The sequence below is a fragment of the Eretmochelys imbricata genome, chromosome 6 (assembly GCF_965152235.1).
Source record: "Eretmochelys imbricata isolate rEreImb1 chromosome 6, rEreImb1.hap1, whole genome shotgun sequence".
NCBI classification, from domain to species: Eukaryota; Metazoa; Chordata; order Testudines; family Cheloniidae; genus Eretmochelys; species Eretmochelys imbricata.
Genome location: NC_135577.1, coordinates 40306550 through 40333328, shown reverse-complemented (window position 1 = coordinate 40333328; position 26779 = coordinate 40306550). Strand labels below are relative to the sequence as shown.

At 44.9% G+C, this 26779-nt stretch overlaps 1 protein-coding gene across 1 annotated transcript; it reads right to left on the bottom strand.

The window, feature by feature from the left end:
- Window positions 1–654: 654 nt before the first annotated feature.
- C6H11orf91 (chromosome 6 C11orf91 homolog) lies at window positions 655–2487 on the bottom strand. Its single transcript, XM_077819958.1, has 2 exons — window positions 2085–2487; window positions 655–743 (listed from the first exon to the last, which is right to left on the bottom strand). The coding sequence occupies exons 1-2, from the start codon at window positions 2485–2487 to the stop codon at window positions 655–657; spliced, it is 492 nt and encodes a 163-aa protein (XP_077676084.1).
- Between the last annotated feature and the right edge of the window lie 24292 nt (window positions 2488–26779).

Genomic DNA, 26779 nt, shown 5'->3' with positions numbered 1-26779 from the left:
AACAAGACAGGCTAGGATGGAAGGAGGTGATGATGATATTTTTGTAGGGAGTTAGATAAGCTCAGCTATTGCATCATATTGTACATCAGAGAGACACTGGGGAAAAGTTTCTTGTTCTTAGTATGTATTTTAATATATTTTGGGGAACTGCATGGTATCTTAAAATTATTGTGCTTTCTCTGTCATAAGAACATACGATTTTACCATGCTGGGTCACTGGACTAGTATCCTGCCTCCAGCAGTGTTAAATTCCTGATATTTCTGAGGAAGGCAATATCCATCCCCTTTGTCTTCAATAATATACCTCGTCAATTTTGTAAAGCTGTAACCAGGTGATCAAGATCAGCTCTCATCCTGAAACATAAGCAAGATGTCACTTTTTCTCTTTTTTTCTCACTGCTATTAGGGTAAACCAAACATATATTAATATTAAAGTTATTTTATAAAGATTAATACCCAAAAAGAAGTATTGTCTTTTTGACACATTCAGTATTGGACAAATAAAGTACAAAAAGCCAAGTAGAGAATATATACTGTAAATTTCTAACTTGGCAATATAACTGAATAGCATATAATCAGTAAAATAATATATCACACAGTCCATTACAAAGCTGTAAGGTAACATAATGATAGAACAGCTAACTGAAATAATCCTTATGATGATGTAGGTGTCTGTTTTTTCAGATTCTGTCTTGTCTTTATGCCTTGAACTTTTTCATCTTTTAGTGCCTTCAAAAGCTTATCTAGAAAGGAATGGAACAGAACATTAATTTGTCTCTACTACTTAAAAATGTAAATACAAAATATTTTTTCATAAAAGAACTCTCACTTTCATGTGAAACTCAGTAAACCACTACAACTCACTGAAGATAATCATATACTAAAGTGGAAAAAGGTATCCACTATTTTGAGACACACAATCCATCAATTTGCTCTTAGGTAAAGTAATTGAATTAAAGTTAATGTTACAACTTCTTTTAGATATTTTAGAGGTTTTGTATCTTATAGATTTAAATTTTCTTTTTAATTTTTGTGACTTTAGCTCTCCTGAAAGATTTCAGATTTTCCTGCTAATGTGATTCTGCTTGGGGGAAGAGATGAGAATCTTCATGTCCAATCAATGATTGGCTTCTCTGCTGAGACTGCCAAAAATGGATATCAGCCATGTTTCTGTTTTATTCCTTTCCTGTGGACATTTTGCTCACTTGGAACTGAAATGAAAACGCCAAAGGCATTTCACCACTAGCCTTCAACATCAGGTCACTACTGACCTATGCTGGTTTCAGTAGTGATCTGCTGCGTGCTTCTATATCCCAGTACCAGTGCTAGGGCCTGTTCAGCTCTTCATGCCCAAATACATTTGTTAGTCTCTAAGGTGCCACAAGGACGACTTGTTGTTTTTTGCTGATCCAGACTAACACTACTACCCCTCTGAAACCTGTAAGAGCAAGGTAACTTTCCTTCCATCTGTCCCTCTACATTCAATAAAGGGAAACGCCATTTTTCACAGGAGGGAAAAAAGCCACAGTTTTGTTTCTGCCTCTACTCCGTTTTTCTGGCCAGCATGAGCATTTTCAGAGGTGGGAGCAATCCTGAGCACCTCTCAAACCATCTAAGGCTGTGAGGCTGGGAAGTTGCATGCAGTCTGTTCACAAGGTGCTGGCCTGATTAAGGACATAGGGGTAGCCCCCAGGGAGACAGCTCCTTCAAGGGCACGGATGCAGAGATGTGCCTGTCCAGGGATCGAGATACGAATGCTCCTGCCCAAAGGATGGGTGAGGGGAAAGGGCGGAAGGTCCAGCCCCCTGCGCTGGGGGGTTCTCATGTGGGGACTAAGGGAGTGAGTGAGGGGTGCTTAGGGCTGGGGATGGTGCCCATGCCTCAGCTAGTGGGTAGGGACAGCTGCAGCCCAGGACCCGCCCTGATCCAGAGGATTTGGTCGGGGCACTGGGGGCCAGGCCCGGCGGGGGCGGGGGCCTGTGCTCGTGCTCTGGGCAGGAGGCGAGGGTAGCTTGTGGGTGGCTTAGCGGGGCCGGGCCGGGGGTAGCAGCCCCGCTCCGGGCCGGCCCTGCCCGCACACGCACACTGCTGCGGGTCGGAGCCGTCCCCGGTCAGCGCCAGCAGCTCCAGCTCCTTGAGGCGGATGCCCAGCTCGCAGATCTCCCCGTCCGGCGGCGGCGGCTGCTGCTGCCCGGGGCCCCGCGGGGCGGCGCCGCTGTCGGCCGCGGGGCAGAAGAAGCGCAGCGGCTCGTAGGGGATGGGGGCCAGCCCGGCCGGCCAGGGGCGCGGGCAGCTGCGGGCGGCGGCAGGAGGGGGGCCCAGGCCGGGAGGGGGCCGCTGGGGCCAGGCCGCGCCGCCCCGCAGGGGCACGAAGAGCTTCCGCCAGAGGCCGCAGTCCGCCAGCGGGGCGGCGCTGGGCGCGGCGCGGTCGTAGAGGGACGGGAAGTACAGGGGCCGCGGCGCCCGCTGCTGCGGCTGCTGGCTCATGGCGCCGCCGACCCCGGCCAACCGCCGCTGCCCTGGCGACAGTGGAACGGCGGTGGAGCCGGGGGGGGGGGCAAGGGGAGAGTGGGGGGGGGTGATGGGGCAAGGGGGAGGGGCAGAGTAGCTGAGGACGATGGGGAGGGAGTCGGGTTGCCAACTCTCATGGAGACTCCTGGCCACTCCTGGAATTACCTCGTGATGAAATCTCCAGGAATGCGTCCAACCAAAATTGGTAACCGTCGGTGGGAGGCCTAGGGGGAAGGGGCACCAGGTGGTGGGGCAGGGGGTGAGGGCACCAGCCGGGAAGAGGGATTCAGGGGTGGGGGCAACTGTGGGGAGAAAGGCACTGGACACAGAGGTGCCAGCGGCACCTGCGTGGGGGTGGAGCCCCTTTGTGCCTGTGCTGTGAGAGGGGAGGCTTCATTCCAGGTGGGACATTGAAGCTGTTCCCGGCCCCTGCCCTGGCCAAAACCCCAAAGCTCAGCCTGGCACAGGGCTCCTCTGACTTCCCGTCCCTCTAACTCTGGGTCAAGGAGCAGGTGCCAAGAGCGCCTCTTTCTCAGTGACCTGCTGGTAGGGTTGCCAGGTGTCCGTTTTTTGACCAGAACGCCCTTTTGAAAAGGGACCCTGGCGGCTCACTGGCTGGGCTGTTAAAAGTCTGATTGGCGGCGTAGTGGGGCTGGCAGGCTCCCTGCCCTGTGCAGCTCCTGAAAATGGCTGGCATGTCCCCCTGGCTCGGGGGCAGCCACAGGGCTCAAGCGTACTGCCCCCACCCTGAATGCCAGGTCCACAGCTCCTATTGGCTGGGAACCACGGTGCCCCTATATCCATGGAACTTAGTTACTGATAGCGATAAATGGCCTGCAACAAATGAGTATCAACAATATTGACAGAAATTTGATGGGTATGAGATTCTGTGTTTCATCCAATATCACTTCCTCACAGAGACGTTGTGTGTGTCCCTCCAAGGCCACAGCCTGACGCTGAGGAGAGTAACTTGAAAGGGATAATGCTCACAGAAACAATTCTGGTGTATATTGATTAAATTCTGGAAGGGAATGGCCATAGATAATCACTACTGTTACAGATCACTTTGTGTCAGAAATAAGTTAAAGAAATTAGTCGGTAGAAAAGACCTATTTCTGTCTTTGAGCAGCCAACCAAGTGCCCCAAGAACATCTGGATGCCTAGTAAAAGTGTACTTTAAAGGGACACTGTTAACTTAAAAATTACTTTTGTATCCTTTATTGTTACCAGTAGCACCTAACTTTACTGAAAATCGCTCAAATGTGTATGGAGCAAATCCTGCTACAACTTCCATGCCTCCTGAGAACTGTGCATGTAGTGAGACAAGGGATCTTCTGCACACTCCCTTTATTGAAAATATGGTGTTGCCTGTCAAGGATGCATGATAGACTCAGAAAGCAGCGTTTTTGCAATTACTTATTGAACAGTATAGTGCCTTAAAAGAATAGTCTTTTAGCTGTCTATCCCTAGGCCCACCCATGAATAGGGGGAAGTGGATTTTTGGGGGTGGGGGAGGACCAGGAGGGAGTTAGTAATGACATTATAGTGGCATTCGCTTTTAGATTGCTTGTTCAAATTGAACCCAGGTTGAACGTGTCTGTGGGCCCAAGATTGCATTTCTTCTGCAAATAAATCCTCCATTGATTTCAGTGGGAATTTTGGGAGTTCAAGGACTCCAAGATCTGGAGTCATTATGTCATTAACATGAGATGGCAAGTTGGTGGTCTGTGTGAAATCAGTCCGGTGATCTCAGTCCTGAACTCAGTAAACAGGTGTTCCCATAACAAAACTCCACAGATCATGTGGCAGTAATTGGCAGTCTTGGTGATAATCTATACTGAGAGACGAACCTTTTCCATGGGATAGGAAGCCTGAAAATTTTAGTGTTGTATCTGTTCTGTGGGTGAAAGGTCTTTAGGGCTTGTGGCCATATCACAATTAGTAAATTCACATAGGGTGAAGCTAACCACAGTGCACTGAGCTTGCACAAGCCCCATTGAACTGCTGATGTAAGTTTAAGTGTTGCATGGAGTCCATGCATTGAGGTGAATTCAACCCATCATATTTTTTCATTCTTTTCTTGAATAAAATGAATAGAGCCCTGTGCGGATTCACAAATGTATATCGCATCCGATCCGCTATCCGCAGAAATTATCTGCAGATATCCTCATCCGTGGATGCAGATATCCGTGGATTTGAAGGGCTCTACACTGGGGGCCACACTGAGGCTCTGAGACATCCTCCCCCCCAGCACCAGAGCTCAGTTGGGGAGAGCTGCAGGCAGCTGTGGGGAGCCTGAACGGAGTCGCGGACTCTCCACCTGCCCTCGGCCGGCCAGGGAGCCTTGGGGGCAGGGACATGGCTGGGGGGGTTGCTCTCAGCCCCTCCTCTCCCCACGCACAGCGGGCCAGTGGGAGAGGGGAGACCTGTGGAGCTGCCCGGGCTGCTGCTCGGGCCCCCTGCCCAGGGCAGGTGGTGGGTCCACTGCGGCTCCCCACAGTTGCTCGTTCGGCTCTTATCATTGCTGGGCTGTGGCTCCAAGCCGCCCCCTCCCCGGCAGGAGCAGGGTCAGGGAAAGCTGCACTGGCAGCTGTGGGGAGCTGTGACGGACCCTCCATCTGCCCTGGGTGGGGGCCCAAGCAACCCCCGGGCAGTGTCCCAGCCCCCCGCCCAGAGCAGGTGTAGAGACCCAGGCTCTCCACAGCTGCCAGCACAGCTCTCCTGGACCCATCTGTGGCCAGGGAGGGGAGTGGCTCGGAGTCGCAGCCCAACCATGGTAAGAGCCAGGCGGGCAGCTGGGTAGAGTTGCAGCAGACCCTCCACCTGCCCTGGATGGGGAGCCCGAGCAGCCCCCGGCACGTGTCCCTGCCCCCCAGGGCAGGTGGAGGGACCCAGGCTCCCCACAGCTGCCAGCGCAGCTCTCCCCGACCCGCCTCTGGCTGGGGATGGGGCGTGGCTCAGAGCTGCAGCCTAGTCACAGTAAAAGCTGGGCAGGCAGCTGTGGGGAGCCGCGGCGTACCCTCCACCTGCCCTGAGCGTGGGGCCCAAGCAGCGCTCCCCCCCCCGCCCAGGGCAGGTGGAGGATCCGTGCCGCGGTTCCTCACAGCTGCCCGCCCAGCTCTTCCCATCAGAGCCCTGAATAGATACAAAATTTGTATCCACTATCTGCAGATATAAAGCAGATATCTGTGGATTTACAGGGCACTAAAAATGCGTATTTTGATATCTTGCTAAAAACAGGCAGCTTTCTTCTAGTTGTAATATTCTGTGCTGCTGGCTAATATACGAGTGGGTGTTGCTTTTGAAATTTTGCAGATACAGACAGTAAATATAAAAGCAACTGACGGTGCCTTTGAATACGATTAGAAGCTGAAAGATAAAAGGCTGGGTTCATGCCATAACTTTATTTCCCTTTGTATTATTTATGGAATATATTTAATTTAACTGGATAATAAGAACAGATGTATTATGGTGGTATGTGAAAGGTGCTTCAGCTAGTAAAACTCTTTATTCTTCCCCAAGTGTTACGCTAAAATATTAACACCACTCGTGTTCTTGAGGAACTGAACACATCTTTATAACTCTATTTTAGAAGGGTACTGGATGGTTCAGAAGTCTCGGTGATGAGAGAATCTTTACAGATTTCAGTCCAGTTCATGTTAGTAGTGACCAAAAATAATTTCTGTATGTTGGTTCTTGAGTGGCTTATGTGAAATGAGTCGTCAGTTTTAGCCCATTTCCTACTGGGCAGGTATCCGCATCTTGGGAACCACCACATCACTTGTCACTGATCGGCAATGTCAGTAGAGATGCTGAGCATTGAATGGACATAGAGTAAAAACTACCCTTTTCTCTAGAGATGGTCATTCCCAGTTAGATTGGAGGAACATTGGATTGGTGGCATGCAGAAGCTCAAATGGTTGCACCAAATTGTCATTCCTTGACAAATAGATCTCGCTGGCTCCTCCATGAAGTCCATGTTTCACTTATGGATGTAAAAACATCTTTGCTCTGAGACAAAGTTCAGAATCTATCAAATCTGTATACTACCTCTTTTGCTAAATGGGTCAGAAACATGAAACCTCTTACAGGCAGACTTGGAGTGGTTAGAGGCATTTCATAGACACAGCGACAAATCCTGACCATAAAATGGTTTGATTTTAAACAAAATGTCAGTCTGTCAGACATCTGGCTTTCTTTCATTCACTCGTATTCAAAAACGGCATTGTATGCATTTCATCCACATTGCTAGGTTGGACAAAAACACCCCAGCACACCGTGCTCTCAGTCTCTCCGTCAGTGCATGAAAAGGTGCACGTTGAGCCGACTTGATGCCATCCATGAGGCGGCCCCAGAGATCTGTGGATTTGCAGGACTGTGCTGGATTTGGGAACTCCACAATGCCTGGGGTGAAGCCATCAACTGTGGCCACTGGCTGGTGCAGTGGTCCTCAATAAACTTACTGTGTTTCATGATGAAATTAAATAAGAGTCCCTTTTATTTTATCACTATTTGTGTGTTTGGCTCTGACGTCATAAAAGTATTCTAAGGAATTTACTGTAAATCTGACACAGGATACATGTACATATGATACACAAAAAGAAAAGGAGTACTTGTGGCACCTTAGAGACTAACCAATTTATTTGAGCATAAGCTTTTGTGAATTGGTTAGTCTCTAAGGTGCCACAAGTACTCCTTTTCTTTTTGCGAATACAGACTAACACGGCTGCTACTCTGAAACCTGTCAATATGATACAGATTTTTTTTTAAATCCCTCTGTCTCTTACATATTATCGAAAGCCCACATGGAATAAATATGTTTTAATATCATTTAAGAATGATTATATGGATATCAAGACTATCCAGAGCTATCATAATTACTGATAAAATTTTTGTAAGGGATATTAACCTTGTGCTTCAGGGCTTAAGCCAGTCTCCAAGTATTAGGGATCAGGATGAGAAATAATGTGGGGGCAGATATCTGACATCTGCATAATGTGTGGTTCTTACACATTTCTCTAAAGCATCTGGTACTGGCCACTATCAGAGGGCAGGACACTGGATGAGATGGACGTTGGCACTGATGCAGTTTTGCAAATCCTGTGCTCCTGGGAGAGAGAATAGTGAAGAGGAAACTCTTGTAACAAGAGGAGGGAATTTCAACTGTAAAGGACAACATGGAAGAAGATGTGAAGGCAAGAGTAGGAGGAAGGTATGAGGAGCCATTCAAGAAGGAAGTCTGAGAGAAGATAACGTAATACAGGTAGTTATAGCACGCAGTTTTTCCTTTGCTAGTCTCCTTTCCCATGATTAGATACTACAAAGATCGACAATATAAAAGTGATTAGTTGCATTTCCCCAAAATAAATGGGTTCTACATAGTTAAAAAGAATCTTGTACCACAAGAATTTTCTTATCTTCACAAAAAATAAATGGGGAGCATATGCTACTAGTGCTAATAAAATGGATTTTGCTGTCTTTAGTGCCATCTAGTGTTTGTTTCTGGCATTGTATTAAAGGGTGCTTAATTTCCATGTGACAGTCAATATGCTGGTAACGTCTTTAGCACAAAAAATGTTTTGAAACCTATAAAAAGAATTAGGGATCAGATACAGGGCAGAAGAGTGACACTGAGCATGGGACAGCTGTAACAAGGAAAGGCTGTCAGATATAATTCACTATGGCTGTCATAAATATAAAGGGAAGGGTAAACCCCTTTGAAATCCCTCCTGGCCAGGGGAAAGCTGTAAAGGGTTAAGAAGCTAAAGGTAACCTCGCTGGCACCTGACCAAAATGACCAATGAGGAGACAAGATACTTTCAAAAGCTGGGAGGAGGGAGAGAAACAAAGGGTCTGTGTCTGTCTGTATGCTGGTCTTTGCCAGGGATAGACCAGGAATGGAGTCTTAGAACTTTTAGTAAGTAATCTAGCTAGGTATGTGTTAGATTATGATTTCTTTAAATGGCTGAGAAAAGAATTGTGCTGAATAGAATAACTATTTCTGTCTGTGTATCTTTTTTGTAACTTAAGGTTTTGCCTAGAGGGGTTCTCTATGTTTTTGAATCTAATTACCCTGTAAGATATCTACCATCCTGATTTTACAGGGGGGATTTCTTTATTTCTATTTACTTCTATTTTTTATTAAAAGTCTTCTTGTAAAAAACTAAATGCTTTTTCATTGTTCTCAGATCCAAGGGTTTGGGTCTGTGATCACCTATGCAAATTGGTGAGGCTTTTTATCCAACATTTCCCAGGAAAGGGGGGGTGCAAGTGTTGGGAGGATTATTCATTGTTCTTAAGATCCAAGGGTCTGGGTCTGTAGTCACCTAGGCAAATTGGTGAGGCTGTTTACCAAACCTTGTCCAGGAAGTGGGGTGCAAGGTTTTGGGAAGTATTTTGGGGGGAAGGACGCGTCCAAACAGCTCTTCCCCAGTAACCAGTATTAGTTTGGTGGTGGTAGCGGCCAGTCCAAGGACAACGGGTGGAATATTTTGTACCTTGGGGAAGTTTTGACCTAAGCTGGTAAAGATAAGCTTAGGAGTTTTTTCATGCAGGTCCCCACATCTGTACCCTAGAGTTCAGAGTGAGGGAGGAACCTTGACAATGGCATACCATGGATTTTAAAGCTCTCCTGATACTCGTAACTTGCGTGATTCTCTCCTTGATGTCATGTGTAATCGCTGACAGCAAGCTTGCCTGGATGGCAAGTAAAAGCTCCTAGTCCTGATATTCTGAAATGAGGATAACAGCTTTCAAATTGCTATCTAGTCATTTCTTGGGACTGTGGCTATTAGTCAAGATGCTTTCGGTGTAATTTGGTATTTCGGTAGTTAGTTACAGACATCCTGGTTAGTCTCTAAGGTGCCACAAGTACTCCTTTTCTTTTTGCGAATACAGACTAACACGCTGTTACTCTGAAACCTGGGTTAATGTGTGACTATTAATGTAAATAGTCATGTCTAGGGGTCAAGCTAAATGGCAAAAATACTGAGATTACTTTTATAGGAGGTTATTAAGTTGGATACATTGTTGTTTTGATGTCTTTTAGAGCAGAGCATTCAGAAAACCAAATATACATGGAGGATAGGTCCATCAATGGCTGTTAGCCAGGATGGGCAGAGATGGTGTCTCTCTAGCCTCTGTTTGCCAGAAGCTGGGAATGGGCAACAAGGGATGGATCACTTGATGATGATTACCTGTTCTGTTCATTCCCTCTGGGGCACCTGGCATTGGCCACTGTTGGAAGACAGGATACTGGTCAGACCAAAGGTCCATTTCGCCCCAGTATGGCCATTCTTCTTCTACAAAATAAGATAAAGGACATTGGTATCAGAGAAAAAGCGCTGCTGTTTGGTATAACTAACAGGAACAAAAGTAAGCTTTCTAGAAGTTCACTAAGGTCTGTGTGATGTTCTTTTCCTACGCAGCTGCACTGGAGAGTAAGCCTTTCACATGTGGCACCGTATGTAGATTGAGGCTTGGTGTATGGGTTGAGCAGGGATGTGTTTTGGACCCTCCCTCCTGTGAGTAAGTGCAGTAAGTGGGGAATAGGCACCTCTCGTGCATGCCTTCCAGCCAAGCTGGCTGAACATGATGGGAGGATATGCAGTGTCTTGTAATGGGTAATGTAACACACTCAATCACTGCAGAACAGGTAAGTGCAATCTCATGAAGTATCTATGGAGGGACTATGATAGAATGTTTACCCCACACCACCCCTGAAGGGGCTAAGGTGGCTCAGAAGGGGTTAATTAACCTAGTAAGATGCACCTGGGGGGAGACTTAGGCTTGACTGACCAGCACTAATTGAAGATGGAACCCATCTGAAAAGGAGTAGAGGGCTGTAGTGTGGAGATTTGCCATCACGCTCTGGGCCTAGAAAGGAAAGGAGCAAGCCCATGGGGAGAGCAGAAGCCTTGAGTCTTTCCCTGAGGGAAATGGTTTACCCAAAATGGGGTGGGGAGTGTCAAAGTTTGACTCAGACTCACAATTTATCAGACCACTCTGTTTTATTAGCAAAGCTGCTCTGCTAATACATTTAGAAGTGAGCCCCCTGAGTGGGGCTTGTGTCTCTTAATTTATACAGTTTTTTGGAGAACAAGTTACAGAGAAGTTACAGACAAAAGAAGAAAAAGATTTTAGTCACCACCCTTCGAGATCCCTGAGACCAGTCACGTATCTTCAATTACCTCCCACCCTTATCAATCTCCTTTAACAGCTTCCAGTTAACTTAACTAATTGCCCTTCACATCTTCCATTCTGATGCCTGCTTCTTAGACGTGCTGGCTCTATCTTAATTGCTTCTCCATTCAAAAGCTAACTGTCCCTACGTGTGCTCCCTCAGATACTTTTGTAACATGTTTTGGCATGCCCTCTCATATACAATGTATCTAGCATGTCCCCTTATACAATGTTATACTTCCACAGGAGAGTGGAGAAAAAAACCTGCACAGGATAGGTAGTAAGAAGACTAGGGAAATGGCACCAAGGATTGAGATGGTGCAGACTTTGGCTGCTGATTTTCAGGTCCCAGGCCTTTGGTCCCTCTGTCAGCCACTGGGGAAATGGCAGAGGCTTGAATCAGAAGACTGCCTGGAATGACACACAGATAGCCGGTCTGGTAAGACTTTCGTGCCCTGGAATGGGGAAAACTGTATTTGCCCAGGTCACTAGAGCTAAGCCATAAAGAAGAAGCACTGTGACACTGAGAGACCAGAAAGGCTGTGGTCTGAGTGAGTGATGGAAGAGGGAATCTGAACCATTCCCCAGATACAGCCTCACGGAGGTGTCCCAGTGGTGAGTGAAACCCTGTGACAATTTGGTGGAGAATGTGGGCATGACAGTCACCCCGATACAAAGGGAATGTGAAGGCCCATAGTAGGGAAAGTGGACTATAGATCTGCTGTGTATAGATTCCTTCTTTGCAGAAGGCAGATTTAGCCTCCTGAGCTGGGCCCAGAGTTGCCACTTCCACTGAAGGGTGCTGACAGATGACAAAGAGAGATCCAGGCCCTATTTATGCAGATCCTGGGAGACCAGCAGAGACAATGGGGGTATACCTACACGGTTATTTGGAAAAGTTAGCTGAACAGTAATATTTACTTATGCTCCTCTGGGAAGTGAGCAGGAGCCACAGAGGTGGGAAATGAAAAAATGGTTCTGGCACCAGGAGGCCAGAAGATGAGAATGCCATGCCTGTGAGCAGAAGGGACTCACAAAAAGAGAATCCCGCTAGTGGGATTGAGACAGGAAGCCCTACCCTGAAGGTGGGAAGGTGACATTTTACATGAAGAGAGAGCAGGAAGGGGAGGCATCTGTTTTTTCTGTGGGGAATCCAGGCCCTCCCGCCGAGCCCCACTCCCCCTGCAACTGGATCACCCTAATGAGCCACCTGGATCCCGACCCCATCGAACCCTACTCCTCCAGCATCTAGACCCCCACATACCCTGACCCGCCCTGCCGAGCTCTATTTTCCGCCCCCACGACTCCCTCGTTGAGCCACAACCACCTTCACCTTAACCCCCTTGTAGAGTCCCATTACCGTTACACCCAGAACCCCCAACAAGCACCTGTGTATCCAGATTCCCTCCCACACACACACATCTGAATCCCCCACTGAGCTGCCCACACCCAGACTATGTTAGTCTGGATCTGTAAAAGCAGCAGAGTCCTGTGGCACCTTATAGACTAACAGACATATTGGAGCATAAGCTTTCGTGGGTGAATACCCACTTTGTTGGATGCATGCATGGGGTGAGGTTTGTTGGGGGTGTCTGGGTATGGGAGGTTCAGATGCATGGGGTGGGGCGTTCAGTGACCCCTCCCCACACAGCTGAGGAGTGATGAGGGCAGGAAGCAGGAGAGTATGCTGAGCTTCCTGCAGCTGGGGAATGTTTCTGGAGGTGGGTCTGACACAGCCCCCCCGCCACTCCTTTCAGGGTAAGAGGAAGTCCCATCTTCTTCTGCCTCCAGCCCAGCCAAGACTAGCAACTGATTACGGCTCAGGGTAGGAGCCACTGGCTGGGATATTCCCAGCCCTGTGGTGATTTACTCTCTGCTGGCTGCTCTGGGTTCCTGAGACAATGTACCTGCACAGCTATGGAGTGGTGCGTGACTGTTCTTGCAGCTTCCCTTTGCTTCCCCGCAGAAAAATGACTTTCTGATAAGGAAGCAAAGAAATCTGTGGGGGACATTAATTCTGCATGTGTGCAGTGGCGCAGAATTCCTCCAGGTGTAAGGGGGCTGGGGTTTGTTGGGGTGGGGGTCTGGGTACGGGAGGGTCTGGATACATGGAGGCTGGGTGGATGAGGGAGCAGTTTCCTGTATGGTGTCCCCTCCCACTGTGGAGTGATGGGGGCAGGAAGTAGCAGGGGGTGCAGCGCTTCCTGCAGCCAGGGGAGCCTCTGGGGGTGGGTCTGACTCATTCCTGTCTGCTTCTTGCAGGGGAAGAGGAAGTTCTGTCCTCCCCAGGCCAGCTGGCACTAGCAGCTGAGCCCAGTACAGTGTAGGAGCCACCAGCTGGGGCATTCCTAGTCCCGTGCTCCCCCATGGTGATTTACCTCTCTGCTGGCTGTTCCAGGCACCTGAAGCAACGCACCCACGCTGCTGGGGAGGGGCACGTGACCGCTCTTGCGGCTTTCCTTTGCTTCCTCTCATTTTCTGCAGGGAAGCAAAGAAATCTGCGGGGAGACATAAATTCTGCATATGCACAGTGGCTCAGAATCCCCCCAGGAGCAGCGGGTCAGGTGTCTAGTTGCAGTGTAGACATACCCTCAGAGTGCACCCACCTCTAGTCTTGGGCCGCTTACTCTTACCTGGCTTGGGTGGATTCTTGCAATTCTTCCACTCTTAGAGCAGGAGCTAGGTATGCTAACCTGTCAAAACCAACTGCTTATTGCCCTGCAGGCATGAGTAGGTTTCAGGCATCTGCCTTTCCTCCTTTCAGGACCAATGATCTTGATCAACAGTCTTCTTAAAATAGTCTTTATATTAGGCAGGTGGAACAAACCACTAGAGAAAAAGGATTTTAAAACAATAAACAGTCTATATGCATATTTAGTCAGATCCAATCTTATGCTTCACTACAAGCTAAATTAGACAGGCTTTCCTCTTAAATTTCAGGAACAGAAGAGAACCATATATTCTCCTAGCCACCCCAGCTCCTTCTATGTCTGTGATTCTTAATCTGGTTCTCTCAGGCTGTGTCTTCACTGACAAAATGTGTTTTAACTGTGGGATAACTAATGTATGTGGGGTATTCTTGTAAAAACACAATAGAGACAAGGCACTTCAGTTTTGCTACAAGGTAAACTAGAGAGACAAGGTGAATGAGGTGATATCTTTTATTGGACCAACTTCTGAGCACTTCTTCAGGTCTATATAGCTGGAAAGCTTGTCTTTCAGCAATAGAAGTTGGTCCAATAAAAAATATTACCTCACTCACCTTGTGGCTCATACCATGGGACCAACACAGCAACAACAGTGCAAACTACAAGGTTAACTACTAGTGGGTGGTATAGTGCTGATCTCTGCTATCTAGTAGACGGTACAAGCGGCTTGGGATTTCACAGTGAGATAATTATTGCTTTTTGTTTCCTTGCTTTAAAAAACAAACAAACAAAACCCCAACCGTTGAAGACAGGCTCACACTATGTCTACCGGACACACCTTTTAGTGACAGGGCTGTGCCATTACAGCTGCGTCTCTAACAGGCACGCAGTGCAGCTACTGTTTGCCAGCAGGAGAGAGCTTTCCTGCCAATAAAGTGCTGTTCTCCCTAGTAGTTGTCACTGACAAAACGTTTGTCCTTCGGGGCGTGCTTTTTAACACCTCTGAAGGAGAAAAGTTTTGTCTTTCACTTGCCAGTGTAGACAAAGCCTCCGTCTGACCTGATGCCATTTAAAGTGGTTTTGGTGCTCCCCACAAGAGGACGCAATAGCAGTTAAGTCTATTTGCTCTTGCATTGTCTTAACGACCCTTAAGTGTAAACTGTTACCCTACTGTTAGGCTATGTCTACACTGGTAATTGAATGACAAAACTTTTGTCTTTCAGAGATGTTAACTTCGCCCTTCTGCCGAAAGACAAAAGTTTTGCCACGACAAGCACCAGTATGAACAGTGTGTTGTTGGCAGGAGCGCTCTCCTGCCAGCTCCTGTTTTCCTAAGGGCTTGTCTATACTGGGAAGTTGTCGACAAAACTTTTGTCTTTCACAGGTACTTAAAGCCCCCTTTAGGAAAGACACAAGTGGAAGTGTGAACGCAGCTTTGTCGGCAGAAGCACTCTCCTGCCAACAAAGCTCACGCTGCTCACGGGGCTGGAAGTATTTTGTCGGCAAAAGTGCCACCAAAGTACCGAAAAAGAGCATTTACACATACTGACTTTTAGCGACAAGGCTATGTCGACACAGCCTTGTCGCTAAAAGCTGCGTGATATAGACAAACCCTAAGTGAAATATCCAGTCCTTTCTATGGTACAGAAAACACTGTAGCCAGTGGCAGGCCAAGGTACAGTCTTAACTATTAAAGAGAACCCTCATATTTTCTCAGACATGCCATATCCCAATATATGTCCTCAGGGTCCTCTATTTTTTCATATTTTGTATATATTTGTAGCCAGTTCCTCAGCAGGTATAAAAGAGTTGTATCGATTTCACCAGCTGAGGATCTATCCTTAAATACATATCTTGTTCAGTGAACAAATATTATTATGACACTTGGACATTCATATGTATGCAATTTTTCTCCTTATAGAATGTGATTTATACATTTTTTTTTTTTTACTTCAATCTCTTTAAAATGTTTTCCTTGACGAAGTTAAGTGTTTGTTGCTATTGGAGCATATATGATGATTTGTTGCCCACTTTTTTGTGGACCTATAAAATATCCTGTTTCTTAATTTGGAGTTTCCCTGTTATTTTTTTTTCTACATTGCTCCTTTTAAAAAGGCACTTGTCAAAGTGTTGGATACCAGCACTTTTCTCTTCCTATAAATCATTTATGGCTGCTTGCATTATTCTAGGACTATATCCAATATCAATGTCTATAAAATATCTTGTGATTTCTGCAAAGCTTTTCAGTTAATCAGAAATTAATGATGAAATATCTCCATTAAATGGACTTTACTTATGAACTCATAAATTTTACTTGGTATAAAGTGGTTAGGCATACTTTATTACATTTATCTTGACAGCATTTAAAAATCATATATCAAGACTTTATGATGGCTTTTCTGGTCATCTGCCTTTGTTTTTAACGACATTTAGCATGTTACTTTAATCACACTCCTTGGAGTGACAATTTCTGCCAACCGGAAGTGGAAAGGCCAAATCAATGCAGTTAGAAGGAAGGTGGTTAGATATATTGCCATTATGAAACACAATAGTGCCTTCTTACACAATCTGTATGTTGTGGGATCATATGGAATATGTTTCCTCTATTTGGTATGTAGCTTCTCTAATTGTCCAAATAAATGGCAACACAGCAGTTGATGACCAAGAAATTCAACTATTTGACTATTGTCAGTTTCCTCATTAAATTGAATTTTCTATTGGTGAGGGTGATGCAGTGACTTAGTATAGTTGCCTTTCACTTTGGAGACTTGATTTCCAACATCCGACATTAGAAACCTGCCACAATCTGGATTCAGACTTATGTCTAAAGGTGACACATATTTTTAAATAATACAAGGGAAATAATTCAACAAAGAAAGTATCTTAACATTATAAATTGTGGACATTTCTGGGGAAAGAATCTGGCTTGGTTTATTGATCAGTCAAATTGTTTGACTCAAACCAGTGGCTTCTTGGGAGCTAAAATGCTGACTGGACAAATCATTAGAAAATATGCTTCAAAGGACAATCTTACAGGCAGGGTGATGGGCAGCATGACCTAACAGACCTTTTCCTTCTATTTCTTCTTTGACTCTCTGATTCTGTAGTCATCCCATTACCTAGTATCATTTTTAACACTTAGCTATGTTATTTTAAACCCATACAGAACTCTTCTCTTCTTAGCATCCACCTGTATTTCAGTTTTTGTTGGCCTATCTCCTTAATCAGCGAGTGTTTCATATAGAGCTATGAGAGTAACTGACTTGTTTTGCTTCACTGGCAATTCCAAAAAACTGAAACACAAAAAATTTTATTGGCTTGAACCAAAACCACTTTTGTTGTTGTTTGAACTTTTCAGCGAATGAAATTTTTTTAAAATTGTCTCAGGTTGAACAACTTTCTTTGTTCATCTCTAAGTAAAATGTTTCACTTGAATTTTGAGTGTTAATTTTTAACTTTTTAAATTTTCTAAAATGAGAAATTTTCAAACAAGTAATTTCAAACTGAAAATCAAAATGTTCTGACTTTCATATTTTTTTACATGAACAATTTGAAATTGACACGAATTTGTGAAATGTTTTGTGTTGCCAAATTTACATGTTTTTCACTGAAAAGTTTCAGACAAATTTTTTTACTTAGTTCTACTATATTGACACAATAAATGGATTGGATTGGACCCAATTCTGCTCTGTGGCAAAACTGTCATCAATTTCAAAGGGAACAAGTCCATTATCTGCAAGGTGTGAAGCTGACTCGTGTAGTTAAGACAGTCTGACGTTTTGGCCCTGGACGGTGGGGTTTGGGCTTTGGTTTCAGCCCCGGGCCCCAGCAAGTCTAACACCAGCCCTGGGAACCCCATTAAAATGGGATACTGACCCACAGTTTGAGAATCATTGCTATAGGATATATCCCCACAGAACAACAAAAAAAAATTACATTGTGACCAAGCATCACATTCACTGGCAGAAAAAGTGCTCTAGAACTCCAATGTGAGAGCAGCTTTCTGAGAACCCTATTACCGCACAGAAGGACCAACTATATCAGTAGCAGATGAGGGTGTAGGTGAACTATAAGGCATCATTGCACATGCATGCATACATCCCTGCCTACTTCTCACTTGTGCGGTGTGCACTTTAGATGTAGCTAAGAATCTGGCCCACAGCATCTGTAGGAGTGCTGATATTTCAAATAAGCAATTGCTTGTGGGACTGGTAAACACAATTGTGCTGTCACTGTCGGCCTCAGGATCTAATCTATGATGACTTTTTATTATGTCCGTTATATAAGGACCCACTTTATAAAGCTAATTGCAGATTACAAGAGAAGCATCTCCCAGAGAGTAGCACTAACATTGATGTTTTAACTGATAGATGTGGAGAAAATCTGATTTTATAGTTTGAAAATTACAGTCCCCAACAGTATACCCAATTAAAATAATCAGTAACCAAAAAAGCAACGTGTGTGTGTGTGTGTGCGCACATAGATAGATAGGTTTCAGAGTGGTAGCCATGTTAGTCTGTATCAGCAAAAACGATAAAGAATCCTTGTGGCACCTTAGAGACTAACAAATTTATTTGGGCATAAGCTTTCATGGGCTAGAACCCACGATAGATAGTCACACTAAAATCTAGTGTGGAGGTGTAAAAGATTGTAAAAGAAATTCCACACTTTTCTCTTAATTATATGTGAACCTGAAAACCCATGTGTAAATAAAATTCAGGCAATGGTTCTATGGAACATATCATTTAAAACATATACTGATGACTCAAACAAATCTCTCTGCTCAAGACCTGTTTCCTTCTGTTCAACCCTACATCTCTGTCTGGTCTTTCATCAATCTCCTTATAGACATTCTGGCATCTCCTCCAGTTGTCTAGCCTTTTCTCCGTCTACACCACCAAAAATCTCACCCAAGGCTTAATTTTACCTCTTGATTACTGCACCCTCGCCCTTCCTCCAATCAATTCAAAACGCTCCTGCTAAGATCATCTTTCTGTCTCGCTGCGATTACCACGTCAACCCACTACCAGCTCCCCCTTCACTTCTGCATCCAATACAAACTTCTCTTTTTCCGTTCAGGCCATTCACAACTTAACCTTGTCTTGCCTATCTCATTTAGTAACTTATCACGAACCCTTCCAGCTGATCTAGTAACTTACGCTTATGTCAACCTCTGCCTTCGCTGTGCCAAAGTTCCTAGTGCTCGCTGCCCGTCAGTCCGCGTCTCCTTCAAGTGTTCCTGTGCTGCCTCCTATGCACCCCCTTATGCATAGGAAAAGCTCCTCAAAAAAATCTATACCGCCGCTGCCTTACTCTCTCTCAAATCCCACTGTAAGACTTACCTCTGCGCTGGTGCCTACAAAACATTGCCTGCTAACCAAGGGTAGGCAGGTAAAGAGCTGTGACTTTCCCTCCCTTCCTTTTCCTACTCCTCAATTTTACTAACTCCCATGTTCCTGCCATTCCCATCCTGTCTCTACTTCCAATTAAAAATAAAACCCAGCCATAAATGTAACTAAACTGTGCCAGTCGTCACCTTTGTGTTTATATCCTCATCTCCAACCCTCCGTTTGTTTGTGTCTTGAAGATTGTAAGCCCTTGCAGGCAGGGATTCTCAGGTTCTGTGTATGTACAGCACCTAGCACAGTGGGACTCAATCCTCACTGGGGCCTTTGGGCATTACCATAATATGAATGCTTAGTAGGAATAACAATGTATTGTTTCTGCCTCCTATACTACTGTCATAAATGTAAAGGGAAGGGTAAACCCCTTTAAAATCCCTCCTGGCCAGAGGAAAAATCCTCTCTCACCTGTAAAGGGTTAAGAAGCTAAAAGTAACCTCGCTGGCACCTGACCAAAATGACCAATGAGGAGACAAGATACTTTCAAAAGCTGGGAGGAGGGAGAGAAACAAAGGGTCTGTGTCTGTTGGTATGCTGCTTTGCCAGGGATAGAACAGGAATGGAGTCTTAGAACTTTTAGTAAGTAATCTAGCTAGGTATGCTTTAGATTATGATTTCTTTAAATGGCTGAGAAAAGAATTGTGCTGAATAGAATAACTATTTCTGTCTGTGTATCTTTTTTGTAACTTAAGGTTTTGCCTAGAGGGATTCTCTGTTTTGAATCTAATTACCCTGTAAGGTACCTACCATCCTGATTTTACAGGGGTGATTCCTTTTACTCCTATTTACTTCTATTTCTATTAAAAGTCTTCTTTTTCATTGTTCTCAGATCCAAGGGTTTGGGTCTGTGGTCACCTATGCAAATTGGTGAGGATTTTTACCAAACCTTTCCCAGGAAGTGGGGTGCAAGGGTTGGGAGGATTTTGGGGTGAAAGACGTGTCCAAACTACGTTTCCCAGTAAACCCAGTTAGAGTTTGGTGGTGGCAGTGGTTATTCCAAGGACAAAAGATAAAATTAATTTTTACCTTGGGGAAGTTTTAACCTAAGCTGGTAAAAGTAAGCTTAGGAGGTTTTCATGCAGGTCCCCACATCTGTACCCTAGAGTTCAGAGTGGGGGAGGAACCTTGACAACTACCAATATACATATGACTGTGGCATAAATCATACTTTGCATCTCTTTTGAGTAAATACTGACTTGGGTTTATGGACACACGGATTTGTACCTGAAACTGATTTTTAAAAACGGGCCTAGTCCTTCCCCCACAAAGGGGGTGTGTGCATGTACGCATGCTAACAATGCAAACCAGTGTGCGTGCAGCTGTTTGGATTCTCAAAGCACAGTGCCAGTGAACTTAAAATCAGCAGCAAGGAACTAATTAAAAATTATACTAGTTAAAAGCAAAGCTAATTAAAAGCAGTTTAAAAAGATGAACCTTTAATTGAAGTGTAAAAGTAGTTAGAGTCTGAGATACAAATGGAAATTAGGACTAAATGAGTAAAATAAAAGCTCTAGCTATATAAGATCTGAGACTGGGTTTTTTCACTTTAAATAAGTCTCTATTTTGAGGATCAGGAAGAGATGTACAGTATTCTCTAACTGTGCACCAGCTCATGGAGAAACCTTGTATAAGCCAAGCCAGTATCTCAATATCAGTATGGAAATAGACAGATAAGTAGATTAACTGGATACACGTAGGATGTAACTTGCTACTTCCAGACTGTTGTAGCAGGAGCCAGAAAGATGGGGGGTGGAGTGTGTGATAAAGAGAAGAGGAAGTTGCTAGAGATCTGTTCTGCTTTGCAGGGGAAGCAGCTGGGTTCCTGGTGGGAGGTTATTAGCACACTACTGGGGAGGGAGAGGGTCTTGCCCCAAGAGAAGACTGCTAGTGGCTTGCTACTTTCTCCAGAGATAATGGGCATTCAGAGGGAAGGGCCTATAATGCATCTGGATTCAAAAGAGAAGTTCTACATCCCAGGTGTAACTTGATCTTTATGACTGAGTGGCCGACTTTGTGTCTTACTTCCATTGTAGGCAGAAATAAAATAAAGTAGTAGTGAAATAGGTAACGCAGCCAGATTTTTAAATAAGGTTAAACTAAGGCTGATCCTGTAGTAGTGGGGAATCACATCAGTATTAGGGTGTGTACATGCTCATTTTACACGCCTAAGTGCTGATTGGTGCATTCAAACCTAGGATTTGGAGATCCTGTCAGGTCACATTTGAAAACTGGACCCTCTATGTCTCTGATTACTCTGTGCTGCAGAGTTGGACGCTCCTGCTCTGGTGGCAAGGATTGTGAAAGAGGCAGGAAACAATAGACTGAAATCTGGATCTCAACTTTCAAATTTGAGCCTACCTTTAACAAACCTAAAATCTTCTAGGCAATTTTAAACTCCACAGCTAAAGTTGTTTGATTTGGCTCTGGGGTTTGGTTCTAAAGCTTCTGTTGTTTCCTTGTGCTGTCATGTCATATAGTTCTGTCGAGTACTAAGACCATGGACCTGATGTCTTCAGAAGGATTTAGATATTCAGTGTTGGATGATATCAAAGGTCGTGCCAGGCACATAAATAAAGAGGATAGCAGCAGCACGGAAGCTGTTCTATTTTTTGTGTTTTCTGTAAGGCTCCTTTGAAACTGCCTGTGCTATCTATTGGAGCCTGCCTATAAGTTTTATTTCTAGGGTGGAAGAAGAGAGAGATTACTTTGCTATATCAAAATAATATCTACACAATAGTTCAGTGGTTCAGTATATTGTTTACCTTGATCTGCCTTTGAATTATAGATGGCCGCTTGCGCTTCAAGCGAGGACATCTGGAAAACAGGACTTTCTGGTACTACGTACACCTTTAGGATGACTGCTTCTGTCCTAAAACTGTTAGGATTAATGGTCACTCTCCTTTCTGGAAATCTCATTAACTTTATAGTCTAGACCAGGCTTATGCCAACCTAAGCTACCTTGCGTTGACCTAGTTGTGCATGTATCTATGCTTAAATTTTGTCTCCCGCCAATGCAAGTGGTCAGTTATGCTGACATCGTAACACCACTTCCCCAAGTGGCACTGAGCCAAAGTCAATGTACAGAGGACAGCACAGCATATGTGTAGACACTGTTACTCATGTTGACAGTAACAGTCCTCCAGCAGCTGTCCCACAATGCCCCACATTAATCACTGTGGTCATCTCTGTGAACACCACTGCCCAGGGTCAAGTAGACTGGAAGCCCACGCTCCCCTTTAAAGCCCTGTGAGTTTTTGAAATGCGTTTTCCTGATTGCCCAGCTTGGTGAGCACACCTAACAGCTCTCCATTGTTGAGTGCAGCTTCCCACATTGTCACACCGGCCAGATGCACTCCAGCCTGGAGTAGACAGGAGATATTGGATCTCTTGGGCCTGTGGGGAGAAGAGGCTGTGCAGGCACAGCTGTGAACTAGCCATAGAAATGTGGACGTCTATGAGCAGGGTGCTCAGGGAATGCAGGAGAAGGGGTATGTCAGAAACCAGCAGCACTGCTGTGTGACAGCCAAGAAGCTGCAGCAGGCATACCAGGAGGCCAACAATTATCTGGTGCCCAGCCATGAACCTGTGGCTTTTACAATGAGCTGCATGCCATATTTGGTGGAGACCCACCATCCCTATGCACAGCACTGTTGATACCTCCGAAGAACCAGAGTCATGGGCCCCTGCCATGGACGAGGAAGAGGATGGGGGACAGGTGACTGTGGGATCCAGTCAGGCAATGAGCCAGGACTTGTTTGCGACTCCACCGCAGTCCAGCCAGTCCCACTAGTTGAGTATGGGTGAGTGTGTTGCAGGGGAAGGAACCTCAAGTAAGCGTGTACCTAAGTTTTTTCCATTATAGGGATGCCCCTCTATTCCCAAAATAGCATGGCACAGCTTTTGATTTTCCATTACTTTACTCATGCTAGAAGAGGTAGTTGCTATCTGCTTTTCAGTCCCCTCTAGACTTATGTGGAGCTGTTTGTTTGGGGTACACAGGGATGTCCCTTCGAATCTTCCTGAGAGATCTTGATGAAATTTCCCCATAGGTACTCTGCAATCATCTGCCAAAGGTTTCTAGGGATGGCAGCATTATTTCTTCCTTCACGGTAGGACACTTTCCCATACCACTCGGTGATAATTTTGGCAGACACCATTGCAGTACACAGATTAGCAGCACAGAGCTCTGGTGGGCTTCGGGATGCCAGCAGCTGTGCTCTCTGTCTTTGTTACCCTCAGGAGTGAGAGATCAGATAAAATCACCACAGTTGGTGGCAAACGGTGACAGTATACAAGGCCAAAATCCTGTACTACTAGTTTCATGCAACTGAGCAATTCCCTCCTTGTTTTCCTAAGTCCCACAGGGCCATATTCACCATGGCTGGTGCTGTGACTGGGGCCATGCACAAGAAATCCCAAATAGAAGTGAGAATGAGCCTGTGCTTAACATTTTAGGGGAGCAAAAGGAGCGAATTCTGCATCTTAAGTCTTGCTTTCTGTAGTGAGTATACCAATAATGTTACCTCTGTGTTTTATCTGCAACTGCTGCTGTTGTGGCCTTGAGGGTCTCCCTTCACACCTGTGGATCATCTGATCCAGACAAGGAGGGGAAAAAAAGGACTCTGGATGACCTGTTCAGTGAGATCCTGCAAGCCAGTGCTGCATGGGACTCTAAGCACAGGGGGTGAAGGATGAACATTGGGGACAGCCTGGAGAAGGAAAGAGTGCAGGAAAAGGAGAGGGAGAAGCACCAGGACCTAATGGGACTTCTCAGGCAGCAAACACAGATGCTGCAGACTCTGGTGGACCTGCAAGTTCAACAATACTGGGCTTGCCTCCCTTTGCAGCTTATGGATATTGAGTTCTCAGCATCTCCCTATTCCACCCACCAACATTCCACGTGCCATCAGGGGATGCTGCATTACCCCACTGCTCCACTGGACATTAAAGACTATCACAGCTGCACATACACTGATCTATGGAAGCCTCAGTTGGTGTAGGTGTAGCTGAAATGTCCATGAATGTTCTTTCCCCTTCATAAGTTTTTGTTCTCTTAATTTATTAAGTTCTAGTAATTTTTAAATATATATTTTTTTACAATTTCTTGGGTTTTTTCACTTAATTCTGTTATGTTTTAAATATGACATTTAATTTGTAACTCCTCTAAATTAGTTTGCAACATATGCTACTGAGTGCTTAGTGAGTCTGAAAACAACCAATTACTTGTTACTGATAGCATGAGACAACTCCTAGGATAAGCCACAAACAAAATTTAATAGACGTATTGACAATTTTATATTCCTACCTATACAGTAATCACCACACAATTCCTAGCAGGCCATAAAAGACAGAGGCAAGTAGAACACAGTACTGTTACTGTGGCTCACTGTTAAAATGGCCTTTCAAAGCCTCACTGAGTTCTTCTAACAGCCCTTATGTATGGCTGTTAAAACTCAGCTGCTCCACCTCCACTCTGGCAGAAAGGTTCCCCGTTTTGCTTCACACATATTATGCTGGACACATCAGGCAGCTCTAACCACTGGGATATTTTTCTCACTGAGGTCAAATCTTGTGAGTAAACAATGGCAGTGTCCCTTCAGTCAACCAAAAGCACATTCAACTGTCCTTCTGCACCTGCTAAGCTAGTAATTAAATAGTTCCTCAGTGTTGTCAAGATGGCTGGTGTATGGCTTCATAGACTCATGGATCTTAAGGTCCGAAGGGACCATTATGATCATCTAGTCTGACCTCCTGCACTACGCAGGCCACAGAATCTCACCCACCCACTCCTGTGATAAACCTCTCACCTATGCCTGAGCTATTGAAGTCCTCAAATCATGGTTTAAAGACTTCAAGGAGCAGAGAATCCTCCAGCAAGTGACCCTTGCCCCATGCTACAGAGGAAGGCAAAAAACCCCCAGGGCCTCTTCCAATCTGCCCTGGAGGAAAATTCCTTCCTGACCCCAAATATGGCGATCAGCTGTACCCTGAGCATGTGGGCAAAATTCACCAGCCAGATACCCAGGAAAGAATTTTCTGTAGTAACTCAGATCCCACCCCATCTAACATTCCAACACAGGCCATTGGGCCTATTTACCATGAATAGTTAAAGATCAATTAATTGCCAATATCATGTTATCCCATCATACCATCTCCTCCATAAATTTATCGAGTTTAATCTTAAAGCCAGATAGATCTTTTGCCCCCACTGCTTCCCTTGGAAGGCTATTCCAGAACTTCACTCCTCTGATGGTTAGAAACCTTCATCTAATTTCAAGTCTAAACTTCCCGATGGCCAGTTTATATCCATTTGTTCTTGTGTCCACATTGGTACTGAGCTTAAATAATTCCTCTCCCTCTCCGGTATTTATCCCTCTGATATATTTAGAGAGAGAAATATCTCCCCTCAACCTTCTTTTGCTTAGGCTAAACAAGCCAAGCTCCTTAAGCCTCCTTTCATAAGACAGGTTTTCCATTCCTTGGCTCATTCTAGTAGCCCTTCTCTGTACCTGTTCAAGTTCCAAATCATCCTTCTTAAACATGGGAGACCAGAACTGCACGCAGTATTCCAGGTGAGGTCTCACCAGTGCCTTGTATAACGGTACTAACACCTCCTTATCTCTACTGGAAATACCTCGCCTGATGCATCCCAAGACCGCATTAGCTTTTTTTCACATTGGCAGCTCATAGTCATCCTGTGGTCAACCAATACTCCAAGGTCCTTCTCCTCCTCCGTTACTTCTGATTGATGCGTTCCTGGCTTATAACTAAAATTCTTGTTGTTAATCCCTAAATGCATAACCTTACACTTCTCACTATTAAATTTAATCCTATTACTATTACTCCAGTTTATAAGGTCATCCAGATCCCCCTGTATGATATCCTGGTCCTTCTCTAAATTGGCCATACCTCCCAGCTTTGTATCATCCGCAAACTTTATTAGCACACTCTTACTTTTTGTGCCGAGGTCAGTAATAAAAATAGTAAATAAGATTGGTCCGAAAACCAGTCCCTGAGGAACTCCACTGGTAACCTCCCTCCAGTCTGACAGTTCACCTTACAGTATGACCCGCTGTAGTCTCCCCTTTTAACCAATTCCTTATCCACCTTTCAATTTTCATATTGATCCCCATCTTCTCCAATTTAACTAATAATTCCCCATGTGGCACCGTATCAAATGTCTTACTGAAATCTAAGTAAATTAGATCCACTGCGTTTCCTTTGTCTAAAAAATCTGTTACCTTCTCAATGGAGGAGATCAGGTTGGTTTGGCACGATCTGCCTTTTGTAAAACCATGTTGTGTTTTGTCCCATTTACTATTGACCTCAATGTCCTTAACTACTTTCTCCTTCAAATTTTTTTCCAAGACCTTGCATACTACAGATGTCAAACTAACAGGCCTGTAATTACCCAGATTGCTTTTTTTACCTTTCTTAAAAATAGGAACTGTGTTAGCAATTCTCCAGTCATACTGTACAACCCCTGAGTTTACAGATTGCACACCCATTAGCAAGAATTTTTAATCAATGTCATGTGCCAATTCCTTTAATATTCTTGCATGAAGATTATCTGGACCCCCTGATTTAGTCCCATTAAGCTGTTAGAGTTTTGCTTCTACCTCAGATATGGTAATATCTACCTCCATATCCTCATTCCCATTTGTCATGCTACCATTATCCCTAAGATCCTCATTAGCCTTATTGAAGACTGAGGCAAAGTATTTGTTTAGATATTGGGCCACGCCTAAATTATCCTTAACCTCCACTCCATGAGTGTTGAGCAGTCCCACTTCTTCTTTCTTTGTTTTCTTCTTATTTATATGGCTATAGAACCTTTTACTATTGGTTTTAATTCCCTTTGCAAGGTCCAACTCTACTTGACTTTTAGCCTTTCTCACTTTATCCCTACATGTTCTGACCTCAATAAGGTAGCTTTCCTTGCTGATCCCTCCCTTCTTCCACTACCTGTATGCTTTCTGCTTTTTCTTAATCACCTCTCTGAGATGCTTGCTCATCCAGCTTGGTCTACAACTCCTG

What these genes read in the sequence shown, in the direction of transcription:
- C6H11orf91 (XM_077819958.1), bottom strand. Translation starts at nt 2,487, where the DNA reads ATGAGCCAGCAGCCGCAGCAGCGGGCGCCGCGGCCCCTGTACTTCCCG. An exon ending in CGGCTCCGACCCGCAGCAGT is followed by an intron (nt 744 to 2,084) that starts GTGCGTGTGCGG and finishes ATTCCTTTCTAG; the next exon opens with ATAAGCTTTTGAAGGCACTA.